We start from the raw sequence: 15793 nt of genomic DNA, 5'->3' as shown, positions 1-15793 counted from the left end.
ATAACTGTTCTAAACTGGATGTTATCTGCTGTTGGCCTGATTCCAAATAAAGCAATACAGGAATGGGTGTTTCATACAGCTCATTTCAATCCATCTATGAGGCATCTCCAATGTGCTCAGAAGTGCTCTGGCCATTTCAAACAGCGCCACTTTCCCCCCACCTTTGCCATGGAACGTTATTTTCGGCTTTTTTTAACATTCTAAGATTGGCGCTAAAGCACCATAGCAGTTTTAATGTATCCCAGTATTGGTGATATAGCAATTCAGTGCTACATGAACCAGGATTTGGATGCATTGGATTGCTATGATGCTATAGCGTTAATCTTAGAACATCCCCCCAAAAAAGCTGAATAAGAACACACGCTAAAAAAGGTGGGGGACAGAAGCACTTCAAACATTTTAAACAGCACAATCAGAAGTGATTCAGAAGCGCAAGGAAGAACTGAAAACAGGAGATAGCAGTTTAATAAAAAACAGCTGAGCCCCAGGATTCCAACAGGACAAGAGCAGCTTTGTCTGAAAATATTTAAAAAACCAGTTAGCAGCCGGCTGCTCAAACATATTATAAGGGCAGCGTGAAAGGGGCCAGGAGCCATGGAGAACATATTTTGCTTCTGCCACTGTCCTTGTCCTGCCACCAGGCAAATTTGGCATAAAGAAGGTCACTGGGGAAAGTGGTAACGGGACGGGTGGAATGGGATTATATGTCTACCTGTTCTACGATTATTTTAATTGTGCTAAAAGTTATTCATGCAGAAAGACTGCAAGAGTGAATTGAGACAAGCCAAGGGATGTTTGTCCATCACTATTTAAAAGTCAATTGTAATACGCCTACAAGTGGTGAAGATGGGGTGTACAATTTTGTACAAGCCATGGCAATGGTGTCAAAGAACCAAGTGAGTATAACAGACTCTCACCATTTGCAGGAGATCTGTTCCCAGGATCACCACAAACAGCAAAATCCACAAATGCTGAAATAAGCAAATCTCCTTCAAAATGTAATGATGAATGATTCTGATAAATGGTGTGGTGGGGGTAAAAACAAGCTGGAGACCGCATCACGTGATAGGACTACTAACAGCAAATAAGTGACACTGCAAGTCACACACAAATATATGAATGGTCTGTTGTCTATGATTTCAATTTTCCCCTGGCTTCTTTCAGCATTCATTGCAGAACTGCTATCTTGTTCTTTCAAGACTTCTCCATATGGCTCTTATTTAAAGAACCAGAGATGTTTCTTCAGTGCATCTTACTCTCACAGGCACAGGGATTTTCAAACAGTGCTGGCTGCCTGCCCAACCATACAGATGAAGACCACTGCAGGACCAATGGGGGATGGGGACTGGATTCTCATTTTTGGGCAGGGATCTTGGCTAGAAATTATATTTGATAGAAACAGTTGCCCAGCTCCCAGATGTACTCTATAAACTGCAACCTCAGAACACTTTCCTGGGAGTAGGCCCACTGTATAAAATTGGACTTCTAAGCAGACCTGCTTAGGTTGCGCTTGGTACAGCACCAAACTGGCAGATTGCTACAAGGGGATATTAAAATATAAAAGTGATCTGGCAATTCTCCACTAGAACCTACTGTGGAGAAAATAAAAGGGGATGGAACAAATGCAATGTCTTCCTCATAAGGGGAGGGGCTGTGGCTCAGTGGTAGAGCATCTGCTTGGCATGCAGAAGGTCCCAAATTCAATCCCCAGCATCTACAGGACTGGGCAAGGAGGTGATGTGAAAGACCTCTGCTTGAGACCCTGGACAGTTGCTGCCATCTGACTAGACAATACTGACTTTGATGGACCAAGGACCTGATTCAGTATAAGGCAGCTTCATGTGTTCACGTCCCAAATTTCAATCTATTTGATTTGTACCCCACATGGATAGCAAAATGGATGCTTTGTGTAGATCAAATATTTCATTAGAAAACAGTCACCGAATCCATAAAAATTGCAAGTGTAAGCACAAAAAGCTACACAATCAAAATTTTGTAACAGGAAAGATATGTCAATTATTTCCCCATTAATATGCCTATGTACCAAGCCAAGCAGTTTGGTTTTCCCATGTTGTTGGGATCACCATGGTAAATGTAACTATTTAAATACTCCAACACACACACAAATACAAAACTTGACCTAAAACCAAAAAATAATGGATGTAATGCAACTTCTAAAAACCAAAAATATCAAATAAGAACTGATATGATCCTGGGCTGTGGTCATGGTACGTGTACAGAGCACATACCTCCAACCTCATTTTGGTTTAATGTGTACATTGTAAAGGATAAACAAAAGGGAGTCTGCTGGCATCTCAAAGACTCGGATGGGTGTACGAGAGGTCTGTTCCAACTAGCGTAGTTCAGATGCCTGAAGTACCATTATCTCCTTTCCCTTATTTTTCAGTCCTCATCCTGTTTACTCTGATGTGCCTAACTACATGATCCATCTCAGTGTCCCCCTGCCCCTTAATGTGATAATCTTAATTCTGGTAAACCTTAAACAAGCATTTCCTAAAGACAAAGTAAGATATGCAAGCAAGTAGTCCTTTTATCAACAGTTTTGCCACAGAAATACACAAACATTTCAATGGCTCTTCATTAGCAAACAAATCAACAAGTGATATTTTAATGCATGACTTTATTCCATCTCTGTGGGGACTGCAGTTGAGAGTGTGATGTACAGTACAGAGAAAGGAATCATCAGCCACAATGTCCCAGGGCTCTATCCATTGAGGACTTCTCAGCCTCTGCTTAAAGAGTGCATTTAATTGACTGATAGACAGTAGCTTCTTTGTTCACAGAAGACAGCGAAGTAATGGCAGCTTGAAAATCGCACCATCTACAGGGTCTCCTGAGACTAGTAACAGGGGGATATGTGTCAGGAATAAATAAATAATCTAATTATTAAGCCACTTCCTGTCAAGTTAACTCCAATTTGTTGGCTTTTGAAGGCAACAAAACGAGGCATTTTTCCTCATTATGCTTCTCTTTTTATACCACTGGTAATCACAGGCGGATTAAAGGGTGCCTGATTGGTTTTTTTGTCAAGGAACTGAGAAGCAGCCAACAGTATAGAAAAACAGAGTTGGGGTTAGAAGAAATTTCATGCTTGTCTCCTTTCCAGCTCCCTAACAGCCCACACTGCTGCCCCATACAGTGCCGCCAGCTGTACAGCAAATGTGTACCCCTCCAACTGCGGCCTACCAGGCCACAAGCTCCATCCTGAGAGCTGTGAGATGCCTCACAATCTTGGCAGGTAGCTACTGCTGTCATAGGCATAAAATTCTAAAGGTGACCTACGAAACCCTGTTAGCTAACCAAATGCAGAAATACAAGCAGCTGAAGTTTAACACACAGACATATAAAATTGCCTATTTTTTTCTCTATTTATAGCATGTTGGGCCTTTTAAAAAGGAAGCCAGTTTAAAATTACCTGAGCAAATATGCTAAACAGAGACTTCCGCTTTTGCTGTGAAAGTGGATCTGTTTTTATTTTTAAATCTGTATACTATATATCCAGTTTTTAAAAATCCATCAAAAATACAAACATCTTACATTCAAAGAGAGAAAAAAAGGAAAAGCTGACACAGTGACTTAAATATGTCGTCACTGCTATGCGCCACACATGACACTATATATTATAACTTAATTAGAGATCCTTGCATTGTGTGAGTTTCCATGCACTACTCTATGTAACCTTGACTTGTTTCAATGAAGCTGGACTGTGCAAAAATGAAAATAAGTTGTACAATAATAGTTCTTAAAAAGATTGAACTCCACAGAGAAAAAACAGTTTTAAAATGGTAACAAATATCCACTACTATCCTCTGATTTGCAAGGCTATCAAGAATGGGGAATCAGGGGAACAATTTTTCAGATATCCTGGTTGCCTTGAGTCAAGCAAGGTGCCATTGGTGTGCAAATTCAGGAGCAATTTCCTAAAAACTCTCTCTCATGCCTCCCGTCCTGTTCTCTCCGACATTTGAGCCTCCACGTTTAAGGAGAAGTGAGCAAACTGTGTTCTCCTTGGCCGGCACTTACTTTACAAGTGCAGTAAGGTTGCCAGCCTCCGGGTACAGCCTCCAGTTGCTATTGCAACTGATCTCCAGCCGGTCGAGATCAGTTCACCAGGAGAAAATGGCCGCTTTGACAACTGGACTCTCTGGCATTGAAGTCCCTCCCCTCCACAAACCCTGCCCCAAAAACCTCCTACCAGTGGCAAAGAGGGACCTACCTGGCAACCCTAATGTGCAGTGATTACAATATACCTGAATGCCAGTCCATCTTATTCATGGTAATAGCTAGCCACACTTACTGTGGGTTTGGATGCTGGGGCTAAGAAAGTGCTTGGGTGGGGGCCAGGGTGAATCTTAATAGCACTGCTTATTTAAATTGGGTATGGGGATAAAGTCAATTTAGCGTGTATAATTATGTGTCAATGCTTTCTTTAAAAATAGGAAAGTAGAGATTTAATTATAACAAACATTTATATTTTTCAGATGGAGGAAACATCTTCATGTCAATAAAGAATGCTTTTAAAATTTGGTACATCCAGGCTATTTTGATAAAAAAATGTTTTTTAGAACATAAGGCAATGGACAAAACACAGAATGTACAAATGCCATGCTTTACTTTTTATCTGTAGATATCAAGAATAAACTATTCATTTTCATTAAAGCACTTCATAACTTTATAGATACTTGATGTTTCTGATATCTGATGTTATAGATACGGTATGTCTTCTGAAACAAGATCTACTATTGTCACGTGTGCACAGACTAATCAATGTAGATTAGAAATATATTTTTAACAAAGAAGGTTTATTTCTAAAATTATTTCTTTTCTTTTCCATACTAGTATAAAAAAATCCAGCATTGCTGCAGGTAACCTAATATTAACATGCTAGCTGCTTTTCAGCTCTGTTTCAGCTAGAACATAATTTTTATAATAAATAACAACACGAGAGAAGATTGAGATGGTAGTTCAAAGCAAGTAGGTTTTGAGGATGGTAACAGTTTTAAAAAGGATAAAGAGCTTCAAATATGGAGACCGGCACAGAACATTTAAACCTGTACTTCCTCTTTGAAAACTCATTCCGCAATTATTTTTGGTTAAATTGCGCAGATAATTGAAACCTCAAATTTGCTATCTGCTTCATTGGTACCCCGAATCCTGTTTGCAGTTGCCTGCAAATTCCCTCTTTGCCTGGATTTATACTAAGCAGTAACACTTCATTTTACATGAGTTTTATCTGATGTCCCCACACAGAGCTGCCAGCTGTACAGCAAATGTGCAGCTCGCAAACTGAGGCCTACCAGGCCACAGGCTCCATCCTGTGATCTGTTAGGCACCTTGCTGTCATTGGCAAGAGTTCCTTGCTATCACGGTTACTGTCTCTCCACACTACACAGAACTTAGAATCATCTGATTATTAGAATTTGTGGTCCACATTCCATTTTATCCTTTATTTAATCTATCCCCAGACCACACATTTGTTTAAATGTTTTGGCTGGTTTACAAATCATGCAGCCATCTGCACAGTAGGTGTAACACCATTTATTTGGGGGGGGGGGTAAGAAAAAAGTTATAGTACAAATCAACAAAGATAGAGTCATTCGAAATGCTTCGGTGTTTGTTATTCTGCCTGGTTTGCTTGGACCAACTCTAAGAAATAAATAGAATTATCTGTGTAAATCGATGAACGTCTATGAAAAACAACACCCAGCAGAATGCAGAGCTTGCTCCATTACCTACGTTAATATCATGACAGCTGAGGAGAGATGACCTGGCCCACTTCTCATCTCTCCTGTACAGATGGCTATTAAAGAGAAAGTATCCCTTTTGTATGGTCCATGCAGAAACCCTTTATGAGCTTTTCAAATAAGCCAGCATTGCCCATATGAGAGTAGTTTTCTGTTAGTATTAAACAAAGCACAGATTTAATCTTTTTTTCATCCTTAGCCTCTCATTAAATAAAACAAAAATTCACCAGATTTAATAGCGAATCCCAAATTCCTGCATTTTATACCTATAGCCTGCACTTACTGTTGTTACTATCAAATGGAATGCCAACAACTAATGTAAAGATGCAACCTATTAAACAATCTCCCTAATGCGAACGAGCGGGGTGGGGTGGGAATGATCTGTTCCATCATTTCACCTGAAATTCTGGATTCGAGTTCAGTAGCACCTCAGAGACCAACAAGATTTTCGGGGGACAAGCTTTCGAGAGATAAAGCTCCCTTCATTAGAGCTTTGACTCTCGAAAGCTTTTTCTCCAAAGATCTTGTTGGGCTCTAATGTGCTTCTGGGCTTGGCTCTAGCTGTTTCTACTGCAGATCAGCATAGCTACCCTCTGAAACTACCTGCAATTCTGTATTAATATTTCCTCACATGTATGTATTGAATTTACACACAATGCCATAGTATGCCTTCGATCTGAGAGCCAAGTTTGATATCATGGGGGAATCCACATGCATGTACCTCTTTGTGCATGTCTAAAGTGGAAGTAATGGTATCTGTTTTTAACAAGGAAAGAGCACGTGAATGAAGGGAGGGAAAGCTTGCACCTTCCTTATCGTATTACATTCTGCCACTTTAATTATTTTTCTCCCAGCTGATAGTAGCAGGGATGGAAGAAAACTGTGAAAGCAATGGAATACAGCAAGGTAAACCAGGAAAAGGCGCAGGGTTTAGCATCAATCACCTGCATGTTTGGGGGGCAGGCAGGATTCAAGCAGATGTTGAGGACTCAGCTTCTAACATGAACAAGAAAACACATGGATCACTCTCCCATCATACTTAGCTTGTTCCTAAGTTTATCTATTTGGCTGGTAGAATAAGAATTATGCTGCTTCAGAACAGACAGGTTTGCAGGGTAAACTGAATAGAAATATGTGTATGACTAGGGTTGCCAGCTCTGGGTTGGGAAATACCTGGAGATTTTGGGGGTGGAGCCTGAGGAGGGTGGGGTTTAGAGAGGGCGGGACTTCAATGTCCAATTGCCAAAGTGGCCATTTTCTCTAGGGGAACTGATCTCTGTCACCTGGAGATCAGTTGTAATAGCAGATCTCCTGCGACCACCTGGAGGTTGGCAATCCTATGTATGACTTAACGGTGCATATGCATTTTCGAACTGGTAGAAACTATGACTTAGATCCTATATTCCCACCCCCCTATCAAACTTCTGTCTAGCTGTTGAGGGAGCTTTCCTCCTCTGAGGTTCTCGCTTCTTATGCTGCTAGTTCTTTCACTTGCATAAGGCCAGAGAGAAGCGTGAGAAGAATAATAAGGGCAACAAGGATGGTGAGGTGTCTGGAGACCAAGTCCTATGAGGAAAGGTTGAAGGAGCTGGGTATGTTTAGCCTGAAGAGGAGAAGGCTGAGAGGGGATATGATAACCATCTTCAAGTACTTGAAAGGCTGTCATAGAAAGGATGGTGCTGAGTTGTTTTCTGTTGCCCCAGGAGGTCGGACCAGAACCAACGGGTTTAAATTAAATCAAAAGAGTTTCCGTCTTGACATTAGGAAGAATTTTCTAACAGAGCAGTTCCTCAGTGGAACAGGCTTGCTTGGGAGGTGGTAAGCTCTCCTTCCCTGGAGGTTTTTAAGAAGAGGTTAGATGGCCATTTGTCAGCAATGCTGATTCTGGGACCTTAGGCAGATGATGAGAAGGAAGGCATCTTGGCAATCTTCAGGTCACTGGGTGTGTGTGTGGGGGGGGGGGGAGGTAGTTGTGAATGTCCTGCATCGTGCAGGGGGTTGGACTAGATGACCCTGGTGGTCCCTTCCAACTCTATGATTCTATGATCTGAGCCCTTATGTATTGAAGTTAACATTCCCAAAACTGCTTATACCATTTGCTTAGTAAGGAGCATTTCAGACACATCGCAATAGAAAACATCCAATGTGCACACACTCCAGTGCACAAGGAATTATTCTCAACACTGAATGACAAAGGATAGACTTCGTGCACATGAAGCACTATTTGTGCACCAGCGCTGTGGGAGAAGCATGATGATATAAAACAAGTATACTTATTTACATATGACAAACACTGGACACACTGCTGTATATTAATTTCTATCATCCAGCCCCAGTTTTATGTACAGCTGCTGACAGCAAAGGTAGTGGTTTGAAGATTTTCACATGCATGGATCTTTATGTCTGGATTTCTTCAAAACAATAAGCTATTATCCTCTATTTCGTATAAGGCACTATATCAAAATTATTCTATCCAAATCCACTTTATGTGTGAAGAGAAATTTTGAAGAAGTACACCTTAAAGTACACAAAGGAGTACTCTACTTCACTGTCTGTGTGAAAGGAACATTTATTGACAGAAAGGTTCACTGAAGAAGACTTCACTGAGCTGTTGAAATAAGCCAATTTCAGCAAGGCATTATGCATTAGACAAACTGAATATCTGACCACCACACTTAAAAAAATAATGCATGTTTTATTTATCTTCATGTTCCTAATACGCTTCTTAAGTTAATGTAACAAGCACTGCTCTTTGGTTGCTACAAGAGCAGAAAGAAGAACTTTCCTACATCACTCTCCTCCCCCCAAATTATTTCTTGGGGGGGGGTGTCAGGGGAAACTCATGAGCAATATATAGGGCAAAGTGGGTGCCTATGGTGCAAGGGACAAATCAGCAAAAATATCTGCCAACTGAAGTGGGGAAATGGCAGCAATCTCCCCCTTGTCTGCCAGTGGAAGCACACAGGAAAAGGCAGGGGATAAATCAAATCAAATCATTATCTGAAACGAACTGTAGGTACTAAGGCTGTAAAATAACTTGCATTGCAGCCATGCACCTTAAATATGAATGACGTGAAGAACTGATGGAATCCTGTGGTCCCCTGCACAGTTAGGGCTTCCTGGAGACAAGAAGTAAGATTTAAGCCTCTAAAGGGTTGAGCTGTGCACCTAGGTAAGGTGCACTTAGATTTAACAAAAATGCCCCCATTGAAAACAGCGAGGCTGCGCCACCAAAAAAGATGGTGCAGCAACACCATAGCACGAGGGGGTGCTAGGTGTAAGGGGTTAGGAAGCTGCCTAAAGGCAGCTTCCCACCCCCCAGGAATGCCCCACCACGCTGGCATGGGCTTTCCCTTCAGGGAATTGCCTGCCAGCATGGTTGCGTTGGTGGTGGGGGCCAGTGCAGTTCCATGGCTCCCTGGTGCTGGCATTTTGCCCCTGGGGCGGCGAAAGTGCCCGTTATCCCGGGATAAATGGGCACTTATGGCAGCGCGGTGTCATGCTGGCTCCTAAGGAGCTTCACCTTCGGCTTTCAGGATTGCAGCCTTAGTTTCCAAAATGCACTCCTTGCAGATAAAGCAAACCTGTGGAGAGAGGAACAGAAACCAGGACTGGCAGAGAAATTATGTGAAGGTTACTGGATCTGGAGTCAGATCAGTCAAGGGGAGAGCTAGGAAGTAACTATGTGAGCTGCTCGCATATTGTGTAGGATTCCAAGATCTCTCGCCGAAGTGGTGGTGGTAAGTTTCCACGATTTCTGCAAATTTCTCACTTTGGCTGAGGTCACCCACCTGGGATTCCATGCTGTTTCCATGAATCCCTCAAGCTGCAGGAACAGAGTTTGTCAGTTCTGTGAATTGACCCTTAAGTCTTTTATAGGAAGGGGGAACTTATATAGACAGGAAAGGACAATGATCAATCGCAGCAGCGAGAGATGAACCAATGCAAAGAGTTGGTGATGATACTTGGTTCTGAGGAAGCCTGCAGCAAGCGCATGGTATGGCTGAAAGAACCAGGTGTTCCCAAAGGTGTATGCTTTGAGTTCACTTGTGGTTGATAACTAACACATACATATGATAAACAGAGCAATATCTATCACCATGTATATATGTTTTTGTTGCATGTCATATGGATACATATTCATGTTAATGAAAACATTGTATTTTGGGGATTTCAAAGATGTTACATTTTCATACCTTGATTTTTTCCCCCAGTTGTTGATGTTACCGATACTGAGGTGTACTTATTTGATTTACAAGGTCAGCACCCATAACAAGCCAAAAAAAAAAATGTCATTATGTAAACAACTGGTATCTTGTGGTTAATATAAGAAAATCTTCCTTGGCATCTCTGAACAGCCTTGGGTCTTTTAGTATTCATATACTATTCTTTCCAAAGCAAACTTTTCTTCTCAGATAAATTAAAATATCAGTTGCCAAGCAGGATTCCTACAGAACATCTTTCAATGTCCTTTTAAGTCAGTGTGTACGATAAAATCACTGGAGCTAACTTAAATAAGCATTGGTTGTCTACATTTTCTCCTTATTACTAATCTTTTTCATATCTCTGTGTTATTTATATCATTTTCCTTCATCAAAAATGCTATACTTACATTATCTAGTACACATTATCTGGATCACATTATTAATTTTAAGTCTATACATGTAGGGATAAAAAAAGACTGGAAAGAAGTAAAAAAGCAAAAGAAGAAAGATTTTTTAAAGACCAGCTATTTTTTTTAAAAAAAACAACACCATAGCTCATCAGCCAAACTTTCTACATAATTTTTTTTTACTTAGCTAAGACTGTTACTTTAGACAGAAACAACAGCTGAGAACTACAATGACTCTCGCTCCCTGTACCCACTTTTACCATTCTCTTTGTTGGTCTGATCATCCCTCAGTGGTAAATGTGCTTCTCTGTGTTGCACACAGCCAGCGGCTTGCAATTTGCTCACTACGTTTCATGAGACAGTTGTCTGTGGCTGTTTGGAACATATTTACCTCTTTGGGGATTTATGCGCTAGCTGAAATGCCAACTCTATAGTGCTAGAGATTTCCTTCTAACTAAAACGGGATAATTGGTAGTTGCTAATTATTGGTCAAAAATTATCAGACTGAAAAAAAAATCGAGCCTTCATAAAATAGTTCTTGGCAGTATCATCACTTTACATTATCTCGTGCCTACCAGCGCTTTAGTCTGAGCACTTACAAATTCACACTTTAGCTGCAGGGCCTCAAAATTTTATACAAGATTCCCTTTACTAAATTAAAAAGACAGAGATTTGATTCTCATTAATTTCATCTGTGTATATGGTGAGGAGAGAAGGAAAAAGGATACGAGCAGGCTTACAGACCTACCTACTGACTGACGTAGCTGTTTAAACAACTGTTTCGTTAAACTGTCTATGCTCAAAATTACACTTCAAGGCGATCTTTCCATTTTACATAACAATATTTTCTACACAAATAAAAAAATCAACAATAACAACATAAGAAAGGCCATTCTGGGTCAGACAAGGTCCATCAGGTCCAGCTGCCTGTTCACATAGTGGCCAACCAGGTGCTTGGAGCTTCAAAAAAAACGAGTGTGGCTAGGGGTGGGGTGGGGGAATTGTGGCGAAAAGCAAAATCAGAGCACCATATGGAAATTAGTACTGGCAAGTAAAACCACCAAGATGCTATCTTCCTGTGAGGCAAAACTGAATCCACATTTTAGGACTACATGTTGTGAATTCTTCCAACCCTTTCTTGTCCTAGAAGCAATCTGTGTGCTTTTAATCAGAGTTGCATCTCAAACACCAAAGACAGGCATTACTTATAACAACCTTACAGTGAATACAGACTATCAAAACATGACCTGCAAATTTCACTGTGCTTTGTGTGATGGCATTTTTAGCTAGATTTTATTGTAAACACACACAAATCTATGTCACTATGGTTATGGCCTGAAACAATATCATGCATGACAACTAGCAAGGAAAAGCACCTCTTTCTCATCCAGATTTCAATAATGTAAAATATGTAGGGCAACTTAGAACATTAGCACTTCTGCTTTCACAAGTTACTCTGATGAGAATCTTTAATGTTATAAAAGCTTTTATCTGTGCCTACTCACAAGTCAGGTCTAGATATGTCAGCATTCCAGGACTAATGCAGCATTCTGGCACATTAAGTATTTTGGAAGTTATAACTCCATGGACAAAGCTGTAACATCAGGAGTGACTTGTAGTATTCATATAACTTTGATAGGGGAAATTAAAAACCCTCTATATTTGTTTACCCTCTTTGGAGTCAGACTCTGGTATGGCTTAATCTAGTTTTACCTGCTAAAAAAGAAAACCTGATTGTTTCTGTACCAAATGATCAGAGGCAGGTGGAAAGTGGGAGGTAAGTAAACACACCCTATGAGACTCTGACATTCCAGAGTGATCCTGAATCCACACAGAGAAGTATCAATTTTCTTCTTGTCAAGAATTTTCTTTCTATTGCTTGCTGAATAGCTCATTAAAAATATTCAAACATTAAGAAATGGAAAAGGTGGCGGGGAGAGAAGGAGCTGTTTTTTTTGGAGGGGTGTGCTGCTGCTCCTAACAGAATATTTTCAAGTATCAATTATTTATTAACATTTCCATGTTGTGTTCTGAGCGCAAGCTAATTCCTCATTCTATAAACTATGTAGAAATCCAGAAGAAGAAGGTGGGTGAGGCTGAGAGAGCATGACTTGCCCAAGGTCACCCAGCTGGCTTCATGTGTAGGAGTGGGGAAACAAATCCTGTTCACCAGATTAGCCTCCGCCGCTCATGTGGAGGAGTGGGGAATCAAACCCGGTTCTCCAGATCAGACTCCACTGCTCCAAACCACATCACTATGCTGGCCCCCAGTGATCCAGTGATTTCTACATAGTTATAGCCTCCAACGTTATAATTACAATGGCATCCTGTACTTCCAGCTCTTTACTGCTGTGATACTGTAATGACACAGGACAGTATTTCTTAAACTTTTTGAGCTCAGTCTTTACCCCCTTCTAAACTTATTCTATATTCTATGCCCCCCACTTTACTCTGTACCAACCAGATAACTTTCCACAGATAACTTTCCTTGTACATTGTTGTATATATTAATCCTGATGTGCAATAAAGTGAACACATGAACACATGAAGCTGTCTTATAATGAATCAGATCTCTGGTCCATCAAAGTCAGTATCGTCTACTCAGACTGGCAGCGGCTCTCCGGGGTCTCAGGCAAAAGTCTTTCACATTACCTACTTGCTTACTCCCTTTAACTGGAGATGCCAGGGATTGAACCTGGGACCTTCTGCATGCCAAGCAGATGTTCTACCACTGAGCCACAGTCCCTTCCCTAAGTGTGGGCTGGGGCACTTGTACAACATTGGTATTAAAAGAAGATGTAACAGAATATATTTAGTCTCTTCTAAAACTACATACAACGAACTTGCCAAATCAAACTGAAATGCGAACAGTCACCTAACAAATAAAATGTGAATCAATGAGAATCTTTTGTTAAGGGGCAGTCAATCCATCCATGATCCAGCTGTTGGCGGGAAGAAGGCCCAATATTCCTTTGGATCCCACCTTTATCTTAAACTGCACACCTCTCAATGTGATCCAAGCCCCGTGAGGCGCTGCCCCATGGCCTGAGAACCCCTGCCATACTATATGGAGCAAGGCCACTCAAATCTAGCTGCACAGTATGATCTTTTCATCATGTCAGAGAAACATTACAAGGCAAAGGCCAGGAAAAGCTAAAACAAGTACTTGAACTACTGGACTATAAAGAGGTTCAGCTGATGGTTGATCTCAGCTTTATCTCAGATTGATCCAATTCTACTATTTCTTTAGTCTTACTTTTTCCCTCCCTGGATCCTTCTCTGCTTCTTCATTCTGCAAAGTGTAAATAGATTTGAAGCAACATCATCTTGCAGGATTGCTACTGACCTATTACTTACACCACCTATGCTTCACTTCTATTAGCTCTTTGTATACCCATAGTACTCTTCTTCTTGCTCATTTACTTTGGATATTTTTAACAACTCCTGTTCACAGACCTCATTTTCCTAATAAGGTTCAGAGTAATCTGCAGCTTTTTCTAAGGATTCTTTGGGGGTTTTCCCCTTCCATCATGAGGGGAATATTGTCAAATAGTAGATGGATCTAGAAAGGGTGGACCCAGTCCTGACTTAAACACTCCACATGAAAACGGTGCACAGTGTTGTTAAACCTGATCAGCAGCACTCATCATTGCTGCTGTACCACTCCTTGGCTATATTGACCCTTACCCATTAGGAATGATGAAATGGCCCATAATAAGTCGCTGATTTTATGGTGTCATTGAAGCATAGCAAATTGTATGGTTTATTGTTATATTTGTGCTGATTTGGATTTTCTGTCTCAGACATCAAAATGTGTCGGGTCATCTCCGATTACACCATACTGCTAGTACAGCTCCTTAGCTCACATAACTGAACTGTCACACTAAGGTTGCTTAGGGTTGTAGCCTGCATTTTGTAAAACTTAAACAAAGTTTAAACTATACACTAAATTAGTCACCCAGGTTTAACAATGAAGAAACACCTAAAAATTAATTTGTAACATCAAAAGAAGCATTTTAGAACAGATCCAACAAAAGAATTTTTCCATTAAATGGATGTGCAGCAACAGAATTGGATGCTGGGATAAATTTATTGCAGAAAGTTCTCATATATAGTTGCTGAAATAAACAGTGTGAAACAACCACAAAGAACCACTCTAATACTTGCTTTTTGCTAAAGGAAAATGTTTTTTTTAAGGCAGTAACAAAAGGCAATATTATTTTATTAGTGGGCAAAGGATGTGCTTGATAAATTTAATTGGCTTGCAGAACCCTCAGTGTTATTACTAAGTGGTAACCAAATTAAAAACATTACAGATAACCTTAGGGGAATAAGCAAATAATGGCAAAATATGACTATTCAAAGAAAATGCTTGGTGTCTCTTATGCTATTTCCTAAATTCAGCTGCCTCGTGTACATATTATAAAAACAAATTATTGTTAAAAAGTTGCAAGTGTAAACTCTAAATCCTGTGAATAGCAGAGCTTTAGAATATTTTTTTCAATTAAATATATTATTTCATTTGAGAGAGCCATTCTGGATTGTTTTCAGGCTATTTAAACAAAACATATATCCCTATTTTTATGGCCACTTGAATTATTTACGTTTCTTAGTGACAAAACTTGCCAATTCTGATGTTGGTACCAAGGTGCTTCAGTAGCACTCAGTAGTGTCATTACTATAATAACTTCTGAAATTAAAACCTGTCTAAAACTCTGCGGAAAGCTAACAACCAGTTCATTAACCATTCCTGTTAGTTTGTTTTCAATAATGCAAAAATGATTAGAAGTTTAATTTGTTAATCACCTGTGTTTTGACTGGCAGTAGTATATGATTCTCTGCAGAAGTCTAAACTAGCCCTTGCAGAAAATAAAGCATGCTAATGCTTTATTAGGCCTAATAATATTTTTTCAAAAAAAAATCTATCACACCTGGGTAAATCATTGATGGTTGCACAATTAATTTCTCCTTAACTCTGTTTAATTTTACAGGCAATGATGAATACAGCTAGGAGAACAGACTGTCTATCATCAACAAGATTTAGTACTTCACTCACCAATCATGTGGTTTGCAACATGAACCTGGATATCCCATTCATTGTAGAAAACCATCTGGCACTTGATGCACTGATAAGTCTTCTTCTAAGGAAAACAAGAATTGAAAAGTTTAATTTACCAAACTGTACAAACAATTTCAACTCACTGAATACTTATGGTAAAAATTAGCAAATTAAATATACAAGCATTTGAAATATAATGAATAGGAGATCCCAGTATAAAACTGTACAAACAATTTCAACTTACTGAATAGTTACGTTAAAAATTAAAAAGGTAAAGGTAAAGGTCCCCTGTGCAAGCACCAGGTCATTCCTGACCCATGGGGTGACGTTACATCCCAACGTTTTCTAGGCACCCCA

At 40.0% G+C, this 15793-nt stretch overlaps 1 protein-coding gene across 6 annotated transcripts in view; it reads right to left on the bottom strand.

Moving 5' to 3' along the window:
* The window catches only part of ZNF521 (zinc finger protein 521), a 349322-nt gene that overhangs the window by 163520 nt on the left and 170009 nt on the right, over positions 1-15793 (bottom strand). For all 6 annotated transcript variants that reach the window (XM_056854011.1, XM_056854009.1, XM_056854010.1 and 3 more), the window contains one exon: positions 15434-15518. In XM_056854011.1, coding sequence (XP_056709989.1) covers positions 15434-15518 — 85 coding nt within the window. The remainder of the gene's footprint in view (positions 1-15433; positions 15519-15793) is intronic.

This window comes from Euleptes europaea, chromosome 8 (genome assembly GCF_029931775.1).
Source record: "Euleptes europaea isolate rEulEur1 chromosome 8, rEulEur1.hap1, whole genome shotgun sequence".
Lineage (NCBI taxonomy): Eukaryota > Metazoa > Chordata > Lepidosauria > Squamata > Sphaerodactylidae > Euleptes > Euleptes europaea.
The sequence above is the reverse complement of the archived record's forward strand: the minus strand, read 5'-3'. Positions and strand labels throughout refer to the sequence as shown.